The sequence below is a fragment of the Tachyglossus aculeatus genome, chromosome 1 (genome assembly GCF_015852505.1).
Source record: "Tachyglossus aculeatus isolate mTacAcu1 chromosome 1, mTacAcu1.pri, whole genome shotgun sequence".
Lineage (NCBI taxonomy): Eukaryota > Metazoa > Chordata > Mammalia > Monotremata > Tachyglossidae > Tachyglossus > Tachyglossus aculeatus.
This window is the reverse complement of record NC_052066.1, coordinates 145,848,869-145,860,975: the sequence shown is the minus strand read 5'-3', so window position 1 is coordinate 145,860,975 and position 12,107 is coordinate 145,848,869. Positions and strand designations below refer to the sequence as shown.

The following is a 12,107-nucleotide window of genomic DNA, read 5'->3' as shown; positions in this document are numbered from 1 at the left end:
CGCACACACACTCACTCACACACACTCACACACAAACACACACTCACACACTCACACGAACCAAGCTCCCCGCAAGCCAGCGGAAACCCTGAGCTTGCGAAAGGAGCTGAGCATCCCCCTCTCCTCTCCCCTCCCCTGCCCTCCCCAGGCTTCCCCACCCTCCTCCCGGACTTTCCGAGGGTCGGGGGGCGGGGATGGGGATGGAGGGGAGGGGCTCCCGCCTCTATAACTACTCCACCGGCCCCTCCTCACTCCCCACTCAGCCCCATCGCGACCCCCAGGGGCCCAGTAAGTGTCCCGGGCTAGACAGGCCCACCCCCCAGTAGGAGTTAGACCCCTCTCCCCTTATCCCTAAGCCCACCCACCCAAGCCACCGGCCCACCCGGACCCCTCCAGGCCTGGGACGACAGCAGGACCAGCTGAGGGAGGGGAAAGGTCCGTCTTCTCCCCGCCTCCTCCCCAATCCTCCAGGTCCTGAACTGAGAAAAGGGCTCCAAGGACCGAGGTACCGCTCATTCCGCCATCCGGGGGGATCCCGGAGTCCCGGCGGGATCTGGGAATTTGCCCGGGAGGTGGGGAGGAGGGGGCTTTGGAGGGACTGGGGGAGTAACAATAAATAATTAATCCTGGTGGTGGTTGGTAAGCGCTTACTATGTGCCAAGCGCCGCTCTAAGCGCTGGGGTGGCTACAACAATAATAATAATGATAGTAATAATGGTATATGTTAAGCGCTTACTATGTGCCAAGCGCCGCTGTAAGTTCTGGGGTGGCCACAACAATAATAATAATAATAGTAATGATGGTATATGTTAAGCGCTTACTATGTGACAAGCGCCGCTCTGAGCGCTGGGGTGGCCACAACAATAATAATAATAATAGTAATAATGGTATTTGTTAAGCGCTTACTATGTGCCAAGCGCCGCTCTAAGCGCTGGGGTGGCCACAACAATAATAATAATAGTAGTAATAATGGTATTTGTTAAGCGCTTACTATGTGCCAAGCGCCGTTCTAAGCGCTGGGGTGGCCACAATGATAATAATAGTAATAATGGTATATGTTAAGCGCTTACTATGTGCCAAGCGCCGTTCTAAGCACTGGGGTAGCCACAACAATAATAATAATAGTAGTAATTATGGTATTTGTTAAGCGCTTACTATGTGCCAAGCGCCGCTCTGAGCGCTGGGGTGGCCACAACAACAATAATAATAATAGTAATAATGGTATTTGTTAAGCGCTTACTATGTGCCAAGCGTCGTTCTAAGCACTGGGGTAGATATAATAATAGTAATAATGGTATTTGTTAGGCGATTGTGAGCTCACTGTTGGGTAGGGACCGTCTCTATATGTTGCCAACTTGTACTTCCCAAGCGCTTAGTACAGAGCTCTGCACACATTAAGCTCTCAATAAATACGATTGAATGAATGAATGAATGAATGTGCCAAGCGCTGGGGTAGATACAAGGTAATCAGGTTGTCCCACATGGAGCTCACAGTCTTAATCCCCATTTTACAGATGAGACATTTGAGGCACAGAGAAAAAAATGGTATTTGTTAAGCGTTTACTTGGTGCCAAGCGCTGTTCTAAGCGCCAGGGTAGAAACAATAATAATAATAATAATGGTGCTTGTTGAGCGCTTGCTATGTGCCAAGTGCTGTTCTAAGAAGTGCTGGGGTAGATACAAGGTAATCAGGTTGTCCCACGTGGGGCTCACAGTCTTAATCCCCATTTTACAGATGAGATCATTGAGGCACAGAGAAAAAAATGGCATTTGTTAAGCGTTTACTTGGTGCCAAGTGCTATTCTAAGCACTGGGGTAGATACGATAATAATAATAATAATAATAATAATAATAATAATAATAATGGTATTAAGCATTTACTATGTGCCAAGCGCTGTTCTAAGCGCTGGGGTCGATACAAGATAATCAGGTTGTCCCAAGTGGGGCTCACGGTCTTCATCCCCATTTTACAGAGGAGGTAACTGAGGCCCAGAGAAGTGAAGTGGCTGGCCCGAGGTCACGCAGAAGACAAGAGGCGGATTCAGGATTAGAACCCATGACCTCTGACTCCAAAGCCCATGCTCTTTTCCACTGAGCCACAATAATAATAATGATGGCATTTGTTAAGCACTTCCTATGTGGAAAGCACTGTTCTAAGCGCTGGAGAGGTTACAAGGTGATCAGATTGTCCCACGTGGGGCTCACATCCCCATTTTACAGATGAAGTAACTGAGGCACAGAGAAGTTAAGTGACTGGCCCAAAGTCACACAGCGGACAATTGGCGGAGCCGGGATTTGAACCCATGACCTCCGACTCCAAAGCCCCGGCTCTTTCCATTGAGCAACACTGCTTCTCTAAGGGCTCTTACTATGTGCCAGGCACTGTACTAAGCGTTGGGGCAGATACAAGATAACCAGGTTGGACACAGTGCATGTCAGTGTGGTGTTCCCAGTCTCAATCTGCATTTTACAGATTAAGTAATTGAATAATGATATTTGTTAAGCGCCTACTGTGTGCCAAGCACTGTTCTAAGCGCTGGGGTCGATACAAGATAATCAGGTTGTCCCAAGTGGGGCTCACGGTCTTCATCCCCATTTTACAGAGGAGGTAACTGAGGCCCAGAGAAGTGAAGTGGCTGGCCCGAGGTCACACAGCAGACAAGGGGCGGATTCGGGATTAGAACCCACGACCCTCTGACACCCAGGCCCGGGCTCTTTCCACTGAGCCACGCTGCTTCTCTCAGAGAAGTTAAGCGACGAACCCAAGGTCACACAACCGGCAGACGTCAGAGGCGGGATTAGAACCCAGGTCCTTTTGACTCCAGGGCCTGTGCTGTAGCCCCTCACCCGCTAAACCCTACTTGCCCCCAGCCGGACCTTTGGAGAGAGGGGCGGCCTCGGTAGGTGGCACGGGTTGGCGAGTCGTCCTCCTCCCCCCTTTCCCGGCTGGTCCCCTGCCCCTTGCCCCCTTTCCGCCGGCTCCTGCCCCCTCCCACCCTGCCAACCTCCTCCCACTCCCCTCCGGCTTCTGCCCCCTCTCCGGCAACCCCTACCCCCTCTCCCCATCGGATCCTTGCCCTTTTCCTGCCGACCCCCTGCCCTCTCCCCGCTGACCCCTTCCCCTCTCCCCACCGTCCCCCTGCCCTCTCCCTGCCAGTCCTTTGCCCTCTCCCTGCCAACCCCCTGCCCTCTCCCTGCCAACCCCCTGCCCTCTCCCTGCCAGTCCTTTGCCCTCTCCCTGCTAGTCCTTTTCCCTCTCCCTGCCAACCCCTGCCCTCTCCCTGCCAACCCCCTGCCTTCTCCTTGCCAATTCCCTGCCCTCTCCCTGCCGGTCCTTTTCCCTCTACCCTGCCAACCCCCTGCCCTCTTCCTGCGAGTCCTTTGCCCTCTCCCTGCGAGTCCTTTGCCCTCTCCCTGCCAACCCCTGCCCTCTCCCTGCCAGTCCTCTGCTCTCTCCCTGTCAATCCCCTGCCCTCTCCCTGCCGGTCCTTTTCCCTCTCCCTGCCAAGGCCCTGCCCTCTCCCTGCCAGTCCTTTGCCCTCTCCCTGCGAGTCCTTTGCCCTCTCCCTGCCAACCCCCTGCCCTCTCCCTGCCAGTCTTTTGCCCTCTCCCTGCCAATCCCCTGCCCTCTCCCTGCCGGTCCTTTTCCCTCTCCCTGCCAAGGCCCTGCCCTCTCCCTGCCAGTCCTTTGCCCTCTCCCTGCCAGTCCTTTGCCCTCTCCCTGCCAACCCCCTGCCCCCTCCCTGCCAGTCCTTTGCCCTCTCCCTGCCGGTCCTTTTCCCTCTCCCTGCCAACCCCCTGCCCTCTCCCTGTCAATCCCCTGCCCTCTCCCTGCCCGTCCATTCATTCATGCATTCATTCATTCATCCATCCATTCATGCATCCGTTCATTCATCCATCCATTCATTCATTCAATCTATTTATTGAGAGCTTACTGTGTGCGGAGCATTCATTCAATCGTATTTATTAAGCGCTTACTGTGTGCAGATCACTGTACTAAGCGCTTGGGAAGTACAAGTCAGCAACATCTAGAGACAGTCCCTACCCAACAGCGGGCTCACAGTCTAGAAGGGGGAGACAGACAACAAAACAAAACATATTAACAAAATAAAATAAATAGGATAAATATATACAAGTAAAATTAATAAATAGAGTAATAAATATGTACAAGCATATAGACAGGTGCTGTGGGGAGGGGAATGAGGTAAGGCGGGAGGGATGGGGAGGGGGAGGAGGGGGAGAGGAAGGCGGGAGCTCAGTCTGGGAAGGCCTCCTGGAGGAGGTGAGCTCTCAGTAGGGCTTTGCAAGGGAAGTAGGGCTTTGAAGGGATTCATTCAATCGTATTTACTGAGCGCTTGCTGTGTGCAGAGTACTGTACTAAGCGCTTGGGAAGTACAAGTTGGCAACATCTAGAGACGGTCCCTACCAACAGCGGGCTCACAGCCTAGAAGGGGGACACAGACAACAACCTTTGCCCTCTCCCTGCCAGCCCCTTGCCCTCTCCCTGCCAATCCCCTGCCCTCTCCCTGCCAGCCCCTTGCCCTCTCCCTGCCAATCCCCTGCCCTCTCCCCGCCAGTCCTTTGCCCTCTCCCCGCCGTCCCTGGTGGACGAGGGAGAAGGCAAGGCGATGTTTAGTGTCTGGGATGGGGTCTGACGGTGAGGTTGGCAATCAATCAATCAATCAATTGTATTCATTGAGCGCTTACTATGTGTAGAGCACTGTACTAAGCGCTTGGGAAGTACAGAGGCTTTCCAGGTGGGCAGTCCGTTGTTAATTAACCTCCCCCCCGCTGCCCTCCCCTCTCCGGGATGATTGCCCAACAGGATGGAGGGCAGAAGCCGTGGTGAGCTGGTGCCCAGGGAGGGAAGGGCAGAGCCCCTTCCTCCTGCTGCCTTTCCGGCCGCTTTAATCGGGGGCCTGCGGGTGCCAGGGGTGCCAGGGTTCAGGATGGACTATTAAAAGTTGGAAATGGGGGATGACGTGGGCCATCGACCCCCGGCCCACGTCCTCCCCCGGGCCTGGAATGCCCTCCCTCTGCCCATCCGCCAAGCTAGCTCTCTTCCTCCCTTCAAGGCCCTACTGAGAGCTCACCTCCTCCAGGAGGCCTTCCCACACTGAGCCCCTTCCTTCCTCTCCCCCTCATCCCCCTCTCCATCCCCCCCATCTTACCTCCTTCCCTTCCCCACAGCACCTGTATATATGTATATATGTTTGTACAGATTTATTACTCTATTTATTTATTTATTTATTTTACTTGTACATATCTATTCTATTTTATTGTGTTAGTATGTTTGGTTTTGTTCTCTGTCTCCCCCTTTTAGACTGTGAGCCCACTGTTGGGTAGGGACTGTCTCTATATGTTGCCAATTTGTACTTCCCAAGCGCTTAGTACAGTGCTCTGCACATAGTAAGCGCTCAATAAATACGATTGATGAGGAGGAGGAGGTGGTTGGTGGGGGTGAGGGGTGTTGGTTGGCCTCCTTGGTGGCTCGGAGAATGACCGTTGTCCGTTGCCATGGCGACCGCCTGAAACAAGAGGCAGAAGTTGGGCATTACGTCTGCCAGTTGCCTAAGAGGGGAGACGAGGGCAAGGCCGGAGGGAAGGAGGCCCCGTGCCCCTCTGTGCCCAGCACAGCTCTCTCTCCCCCACTCCACCGCTCCTGCTCCCTCTGCGGTCCGTTTGTGCCCCCCCCCGAGATCCTGGGAGATGCTCTCAGACCCCTGGGCCTCTCCCAGCACTGTCTGCCGGCTGCCCTCTATCTCTCAGGGCTACTTACTGAGCACTTCCTGTGTGCAGAGTACTGTACTAAGCGCTCGGGAGGCTATTCAGAGAAGCAGCGTGGCTCAGGGGAAAGAGCACAGGCTTGGGAGTCAGAGGTCATGGGTTCTAATCCCGGCTCCGCCACTTGTCTGCTGTGTGACTTTGGGCAAGCCACTTAACTTTTCTGGGCCTCAGTTACCTCATTTGTAAAATGGGGACGAAGACTGTGAGCTCCGTGTGGGACAACCTGATTACCTTGTGACTTTGGGCAAGTCACTTCACTTCTCTGTGCCTCAATTCCCTCATCTGGAAAATGGGGATGAAGACTGTGAGCCCCATGTGGGACAGCCTGATTACCTTGTGACTTTGGGCAAGTCACTTCACTTCTCTGTGCCTCAGTTCCCTCATCCGTAAAATGGGGATGAAGACTGTGAGCCCCATGTGGGACAACCTGATTACCTTGTGACTTTGGGCAAGTCACTTCACTTCTCTGTGCCTCAGGTCCCTCATCTGTAAAATGGGGATGAAGACTGTGAGCCCCACGAGGGACAACCTGATTACCTTGTGACTTTGGGCAAGTCACTTCACTTCTCTGTGCCTCAGTTCCCTCATCTGTAAAATGGGGATGAAGACTGTGAGCCCCACGAGGGACAACCTGATCACCTTGTAACCTCCCCAGCGCTTAGAACAGTGCTTTGCACATAGTAAGTGCCTAATAAATGCCATCATTATTGCTATTATTATTGTATTCCCCCCCCCCAGCACTTAGAACAGTGTTTGGCACATAGTAAGTGCTTAAAAAGCCATTATTATTATTATTATAATCGTTATTATTACTGTTATTATATTTGTTAAGCGTTTACTATGTGTCAAGCACTGTTCTAAGGGTTGGGGTAGATAACAGGGGTCAGACAGTCCCTCTCCCGCTTGGGACTCACAGTCTAAGGTGGAGGGAGAACAGGTTCGAATATAATACCGTGAAATTGGTAGACGAGGTCCCTGCCCACACGAAGCTTACAATCTGCTCTGGAGCCCCCTGCCCCCCCACTCCCTCCGAAAGCTGAAGGGAAGGTGTAGAGCAGCAATGTCAGATGAGAGTGTCAAATTCACGAAATTTGCACATACACACATACGCATATGCAAAACCATGATGTACAAGAGCACGTACAAATATAATTATTATGCAAATGCAAACACAGTCAGTTAATCGTATTTATTGAGCACTTACTGTAATAATAATAATAATGAAGATGGCATTTGTTAAGCACTTACTATAATAATAATTATTATTAAGCACTTACTATGTGCAAAACACTGTTCTAAGCTCCGGGGAGGTTACAAGGTGATCAGGTTGTCCCACAGGGGGCTCACAGTCTTCATCCCCATTTTACAGATGAGGGAACTGAGGCTCAGAGAAGTGAAGTGACTTGCCTGAAGTCACACCTCTCACAAGCGGCAGAGCCGGTATTTGAACCCATGACCTCTGACTCCAAAGTCCGTGCTATTTCCATTGAGCCACGCTGCTTCTCTGCTTCTTTTCTCTACTATGTGCAAAGCACTGTTCTAAGCGCTGGGGGGGATACAAGGCGATCAGGTTGTCCCACAGGGGGTTCACAGTCTTAATCCCCATTTTACAGATAAGGGAACGAAGGCTCAGAGAAGTGAAGTGACTTGCCCAAGGTCACACAGCAGACATGTGGCGGAGCTGGGATTAGAACCCATGGCCTCTGGCTTCCAAGCCCGGGCTCTTTCCACTGAGCCATGCTGCTTCTCTACTGTGTGCAGAGCACTATACTAAGTGCTTGAGGAAGTACAGTATAACAATATAACAGACATATTCCCTGCCCACAGACAGATTATAGTCTGGAGGGACGAGTTTACCATCTACGGGGAGTTTACAATCTAGAGGGGCACTCTACCGTTCCCCTCTGTAGCATGGTGTAATGGATAGAGCTTGGGCCTGGGACTCAGAAGGTTATGGGTTCTAATCCTGGCTCCGCCACTTGTCTGCTGTGTGTCCTTGGCAAGTCACTTCACTTCTCTGTGACTCAGCTCCCTCATCTGGAAAATGAGGACTGAGACTATGAGCCTCATGTGGGACAGGGACTGTGTCCAACCTGATTTGCTTGTATCCACCCCAGCGCTTAGAACAGTGCCTGGCACATAGTAAGCGCTTAACCAATACCATAAATGTTATTATTACTACAGGCACTCCAGCATGCACGCATGCATGCACACATCGGATGTAAACACATCTAGGCACATACATGCACACTGGCACATACCCAAGCCCAAATGGCCTTGCCTATAACCCGGTCTCCTCACCCCTACTTATTCTCGGCCCCCGTCTACTCCAGGACAGGGCCCGGGGAGGGGAATTCCAATCGATCCGATGAGATGAGTTGGGCCAATCCCCAAGTAAATCGAGATCCCAAGCGAAACCAGGACGGGGCCGTCCGAGATGGCCAGATCCAGTCATCCAGATGGCCGCCATCCTGCCGGAACGGGGACAGCTAAGGATCATTTCCCAGGAAAGAGCAGGATCATTTCAAAGGTCAGGGAGCAGAGTCCCTCCGACCTCCTCCAAGTCTACGGCCGTTTTTGGCCCCGGCGAGTTTCTGTTGCTTAATCCACCATCCCAGCTGCCCTCCTCCTGGCCCCAGGCCTGACCGCCCCCGCTCTTCCCTCCACCATCTAGGCGCTGCAGGGTCCGGGCAAGATGTTGAAGATGCTGACGCTCCTCCTTCCAGACTCCCCTGAAGCAGGCAAGGCATCTCCAGGGGACAACGAGTCCCTACCGAGCGGGAGCCCCCCCGGAAGATCGGCCTCCGTCTCAGACCCTGAATCGGGCACCGGGTCCTTGGCTTCCTCGGAGGAACAAACGCCGTCCAAGGAGCAGGGGACGACGGCGAACAAGAAGAAAAAGAAAAAATTTGGCAAAAAGCTACTCAAAGCCATTTCCAAAGGAAGGAAACCAAGGGAGAAGCCCATCCAAGTGGAGCAGGAAAATGACAGACAGATCATGACAGGTGAGCCGGCCCCGGGAGGCCGGGGAGGAGGGACGCTCACTCGGTCCTCTGGAACCGTGGACGTTTGAAGACAGTTTTTAGAAGAATAGTGACGAGATGGGGGGATCTGGATTTTGGTGGGGGTTGGAGTCAAAGCCAAGGGGAAGCAGGGTGGCTTAGTGGGTAGAGTACAGGGCTGGGAGTCCGAAGGACCTGGGGTTCTGATCTCAGCTCTGCCACTTGTCTGCTCTGTAAACTTGGACAAGTCACTTTCGCTTTTCTGGGCCTCAGTTCCCTCTTCTGTAAAATGGGGATTAATCCTGTGAGCCCCATGTAGGACAGGGACTGTGTCCAACTGTTCAACCCAATTAGTTTGTATCTGTCCCCCTGCTAAGAACAATGCCTGGCTCATAGTAAGTGCTTAACAGATATCATTAAAAACTGGCATAGGAAAGGGAGAGGTAACAAATAATAATCATAAACATAATAATGTTTGTTAAGCATTTACTATGGACCAAGCAAGCACTGTGCTAAGTACTGGGGTAGTTACAATATGTGAAGATCAGACACAGTCCCTGTCCCATTTGGGGCTCACAGTCTGAGAAGCAGTGCGGCTTAGCGGAAAGAGCACGGGCTGGGCAGTCAGAGGTCATGGGTTCTAATCCGCGCTCCGCCGCTTGTCAGCTGTGTGACTTTGGGCAAGTCACTTAACTTCTCTGTGCCTCAGTTAACTCATCTGGAAAATGGGGACGAAGACTGTGAGCCTCACGTGGGACAACCTGATTACCTCGTATCTACCCCAGCGCTTAGAACAGTGCTTGGCACATAGTAAGCGCTTAAAAAATGCCATCATTATTATTATGTAGAAGGGAAAACAGTCCTCTTAGAAGTGTGGGCTCACGGTGGGCAGGGAATGCATCTACCAACTCTGTTGTATTGCACTCTTCTAGACTGTGAGCCCACTGTTGGGTAGGGACCGTCTCTATATGTTGCCAACTTGTACTTCCCAAGTGCTTAGTACAGTGCTTTACACACAGTAAGCACTCAATAAATATGATTGAATGAATGAACTCTCCCAAGTACTCAGTACAGTGCTCTGCGCCCAGTAATAAGCACTCAATAAATAGGATTGACAGGCTGACCGTTTTTTTTAATGGCATTTATTAAGCACTTACTATGTGCAAAGCACTGTTCTAAGCACTGGGGAGGTTACAAGGTGATCAGATTGTCCCACAGGGGGTTCACAGTCTTCATCCCCATTTTACAGATGAGGGAACTGAGGCACAGAGAAGTTAATATACGTTTGTACATATTTATTACTCTATTTATTTTACTTGTACCTACCTATTCTATTTATTTTATTTTGTTAGTATGTTTGGTTTTGTTCTCTGTCTCCCCCTTCTAGACTGTGAGCCCGCTGTTGGGTAGGGACTGTCTCTATATGTTGCCAGCTTGTACTTCCCAAGCGCTTAGTCCAGTGCTCTGCACACAGTAAGTGCTCAATAAATACGATTGATTGATTGATTAAGCGACTTGCCTATAGTCACCCAGCTGACGAGTGGCGGAGCTGGGATTTGAACCCCTGACTAATGACTCCAAAGCCCGGGCTCTTTCCACTGAGCCACGCTGCTCTCCCACCCGTTTCACCCCTGTCTGACGCCTCTCCCTTTTGCAGCGGAGGAGATCAGAGAGGACATCCAGAACAAGAGGCTGGAGGTGGCCGGGCACCTGCTCGCCCTGGAACGGGAGCTGAACCGGCCGGTGGACGGCAGGAGCGAGGAGGAGCTCATCCGAGACCTGAGCAAGGTGGAGGCCCTGTACGAGCTGCTGAAAGGCCAGGTGTTGGCCGTGGCGGGCGACGCGCTGGCCGTGGCCAAGACGGACCCCCGGCGCCTGCAGCAGGCGGCCGAGGTGATCGCCCAGCAAGAGGAGGAGGACCGGAGGTACGCCGCCGAAGGGGCCTCTTCGCCCGCCGGGAAGCTGGCCAAGACCCGGCCCCGCGGGTGGCAGCAGCTCTGGAGGGAGGCGGTGAAGAAGTCGGTGGAAGAGCGCATGGTGCGACCGGCCACTGCGCCCGGGAGGGAAGGCCTCTCGGAGGCGGCCCAGAGCTTCCTCCACATGGGCTTGACCATGAAGGATGACCTCCTGGCCGTGGCCGGGCAGGTGAGGCAGTACTTCCCGGAAGAATTCGACGTGTTCCACACCTACGCCGCCTGCTACCACAATTACTTCTCGGCCCAGATGACCCTCATGGCCCAGTTTGAGCTGGGGGACAACGACACCTACCTGCTCCTCTCCTGGGTGCAGAGCCTTTACCCCAAGTAAGTGGGACCACCAGGACTGGGCTTGGGGGCGTGGGGGGAGAGAGGGTCACTGAATTCCCCTCCGCAGCTCTGCTGCCACCCTTCAGGAGGAGTAGAAAGAGGGGACTTTGGTCCAACCCCACAGGCGGGTCCCACCCCCCGATCAATCCATCCTCCCCAACAGAGATCAGCCTCCTGAACCACTCGCCCACTCAAACTCTGATAACAATAATAATGATAATGATGGCATTTGTTAAGCGCTTACTATGTGCCAAGCACTGTTCTAGGCGCTGGGGGGGGATACAAGGTAATCAGGTTGTCCCACATGGGGCTCACAGTCTTAATCCCCATTTTACAGATGAGGTAACTGAGGCACAGAGAGGTTAAGTGACTTGCCCAAAGTCACACAGCTGACAAATGGCGGAGCCGGGATTTGAACCCATGACTGCTGACTCCCAAGCCCGTGCTTCTCGCTGCTTCTCTGATGCCTCCTGGCCCAGTCCATCTCAACAGTTGGGTTCTCCCTGGAGAGTGGGGAGTGGGGGCAGAGTCCGTGATGGTAAAGGGGATGGTCAAGCATGCCCCTGAAGGCTGCTGAGGACCTACCCTCCCCAGAGAGAGACCCCATCCACCCGACATGGTCTCGGGAAAGCCTGGGGCCGGGCTAGGGCTGTCAAGCCCTTCATAGCTCTTCTCTTGAACTCCATAACCCTCACTCCTCCGTGAATTTTGCTCTCCTCTTGTTAGTTCCTGTACTTGGACTTGATTTCCAAATGCCCAGAAGCCCCTCTGAGTGACTGCTCTCCATAGCTACTGCCCCTTTGCCCAGAGCCGCTGCTGGAAGGTGGGAGGAGGTAGCCCAAGATGCCCCATGGCCTAGCTCCCCTCCTCTTCCAACCCAACCTTGGGCCTTTACTACTCTTGAGCCCTCGAAGACCAATACCCGGAAGAGAATCATCGTGGTGTTCCTTAAACATTTGCTTGGCACAAAGCTTTCTGCCAAGCCTTGGGATAGATACGAAATAATCACATC

At 52.9% G+C, this 12,107-nt stretch overlaps 1 protein-coding gene across 2 annotated transcripts in view; it reads left to right on the top strand.

The window, feature by feature from the left end:
• Window positions 1-271: 271 nt before the first annotated feature.
• The window catches only part of TNFAIP2 (TNF alpha induced protein 2), a 28,727-nt gene continuing 16,891 nt past the window's right edge, over window positions 272-12,107 (top strand). Inside the window, exons 1-4 of one of the 2 annotated variants that reach the window (XM_038752117.1) lie at window positions 5,589-5,676; window positions 8,121-8,317; window positions 8,462-8,792; window positions 10,447-11,092. In XM_038752117.1, the coding sequence (XP_038608045.1) occupies window positions 8,225-8,317; window positions 8,462-8,792; window positions 10,447-11,092 (1,070 nt within the window). In that variant the 5' untranslated portion in view covers window positions 5,589-5,676; window positions 8,121-8,224. Of the gene's footprint in view, window positions 506-5,588; window positions 5,677-8,120; window positions 8,318-8,461; window positions 8,793-10,446; window positions 11,093-12,107 lie in introns of those variants that run through there. The other variant, XM_038752126.1, reaches the window with a different exon arrangement.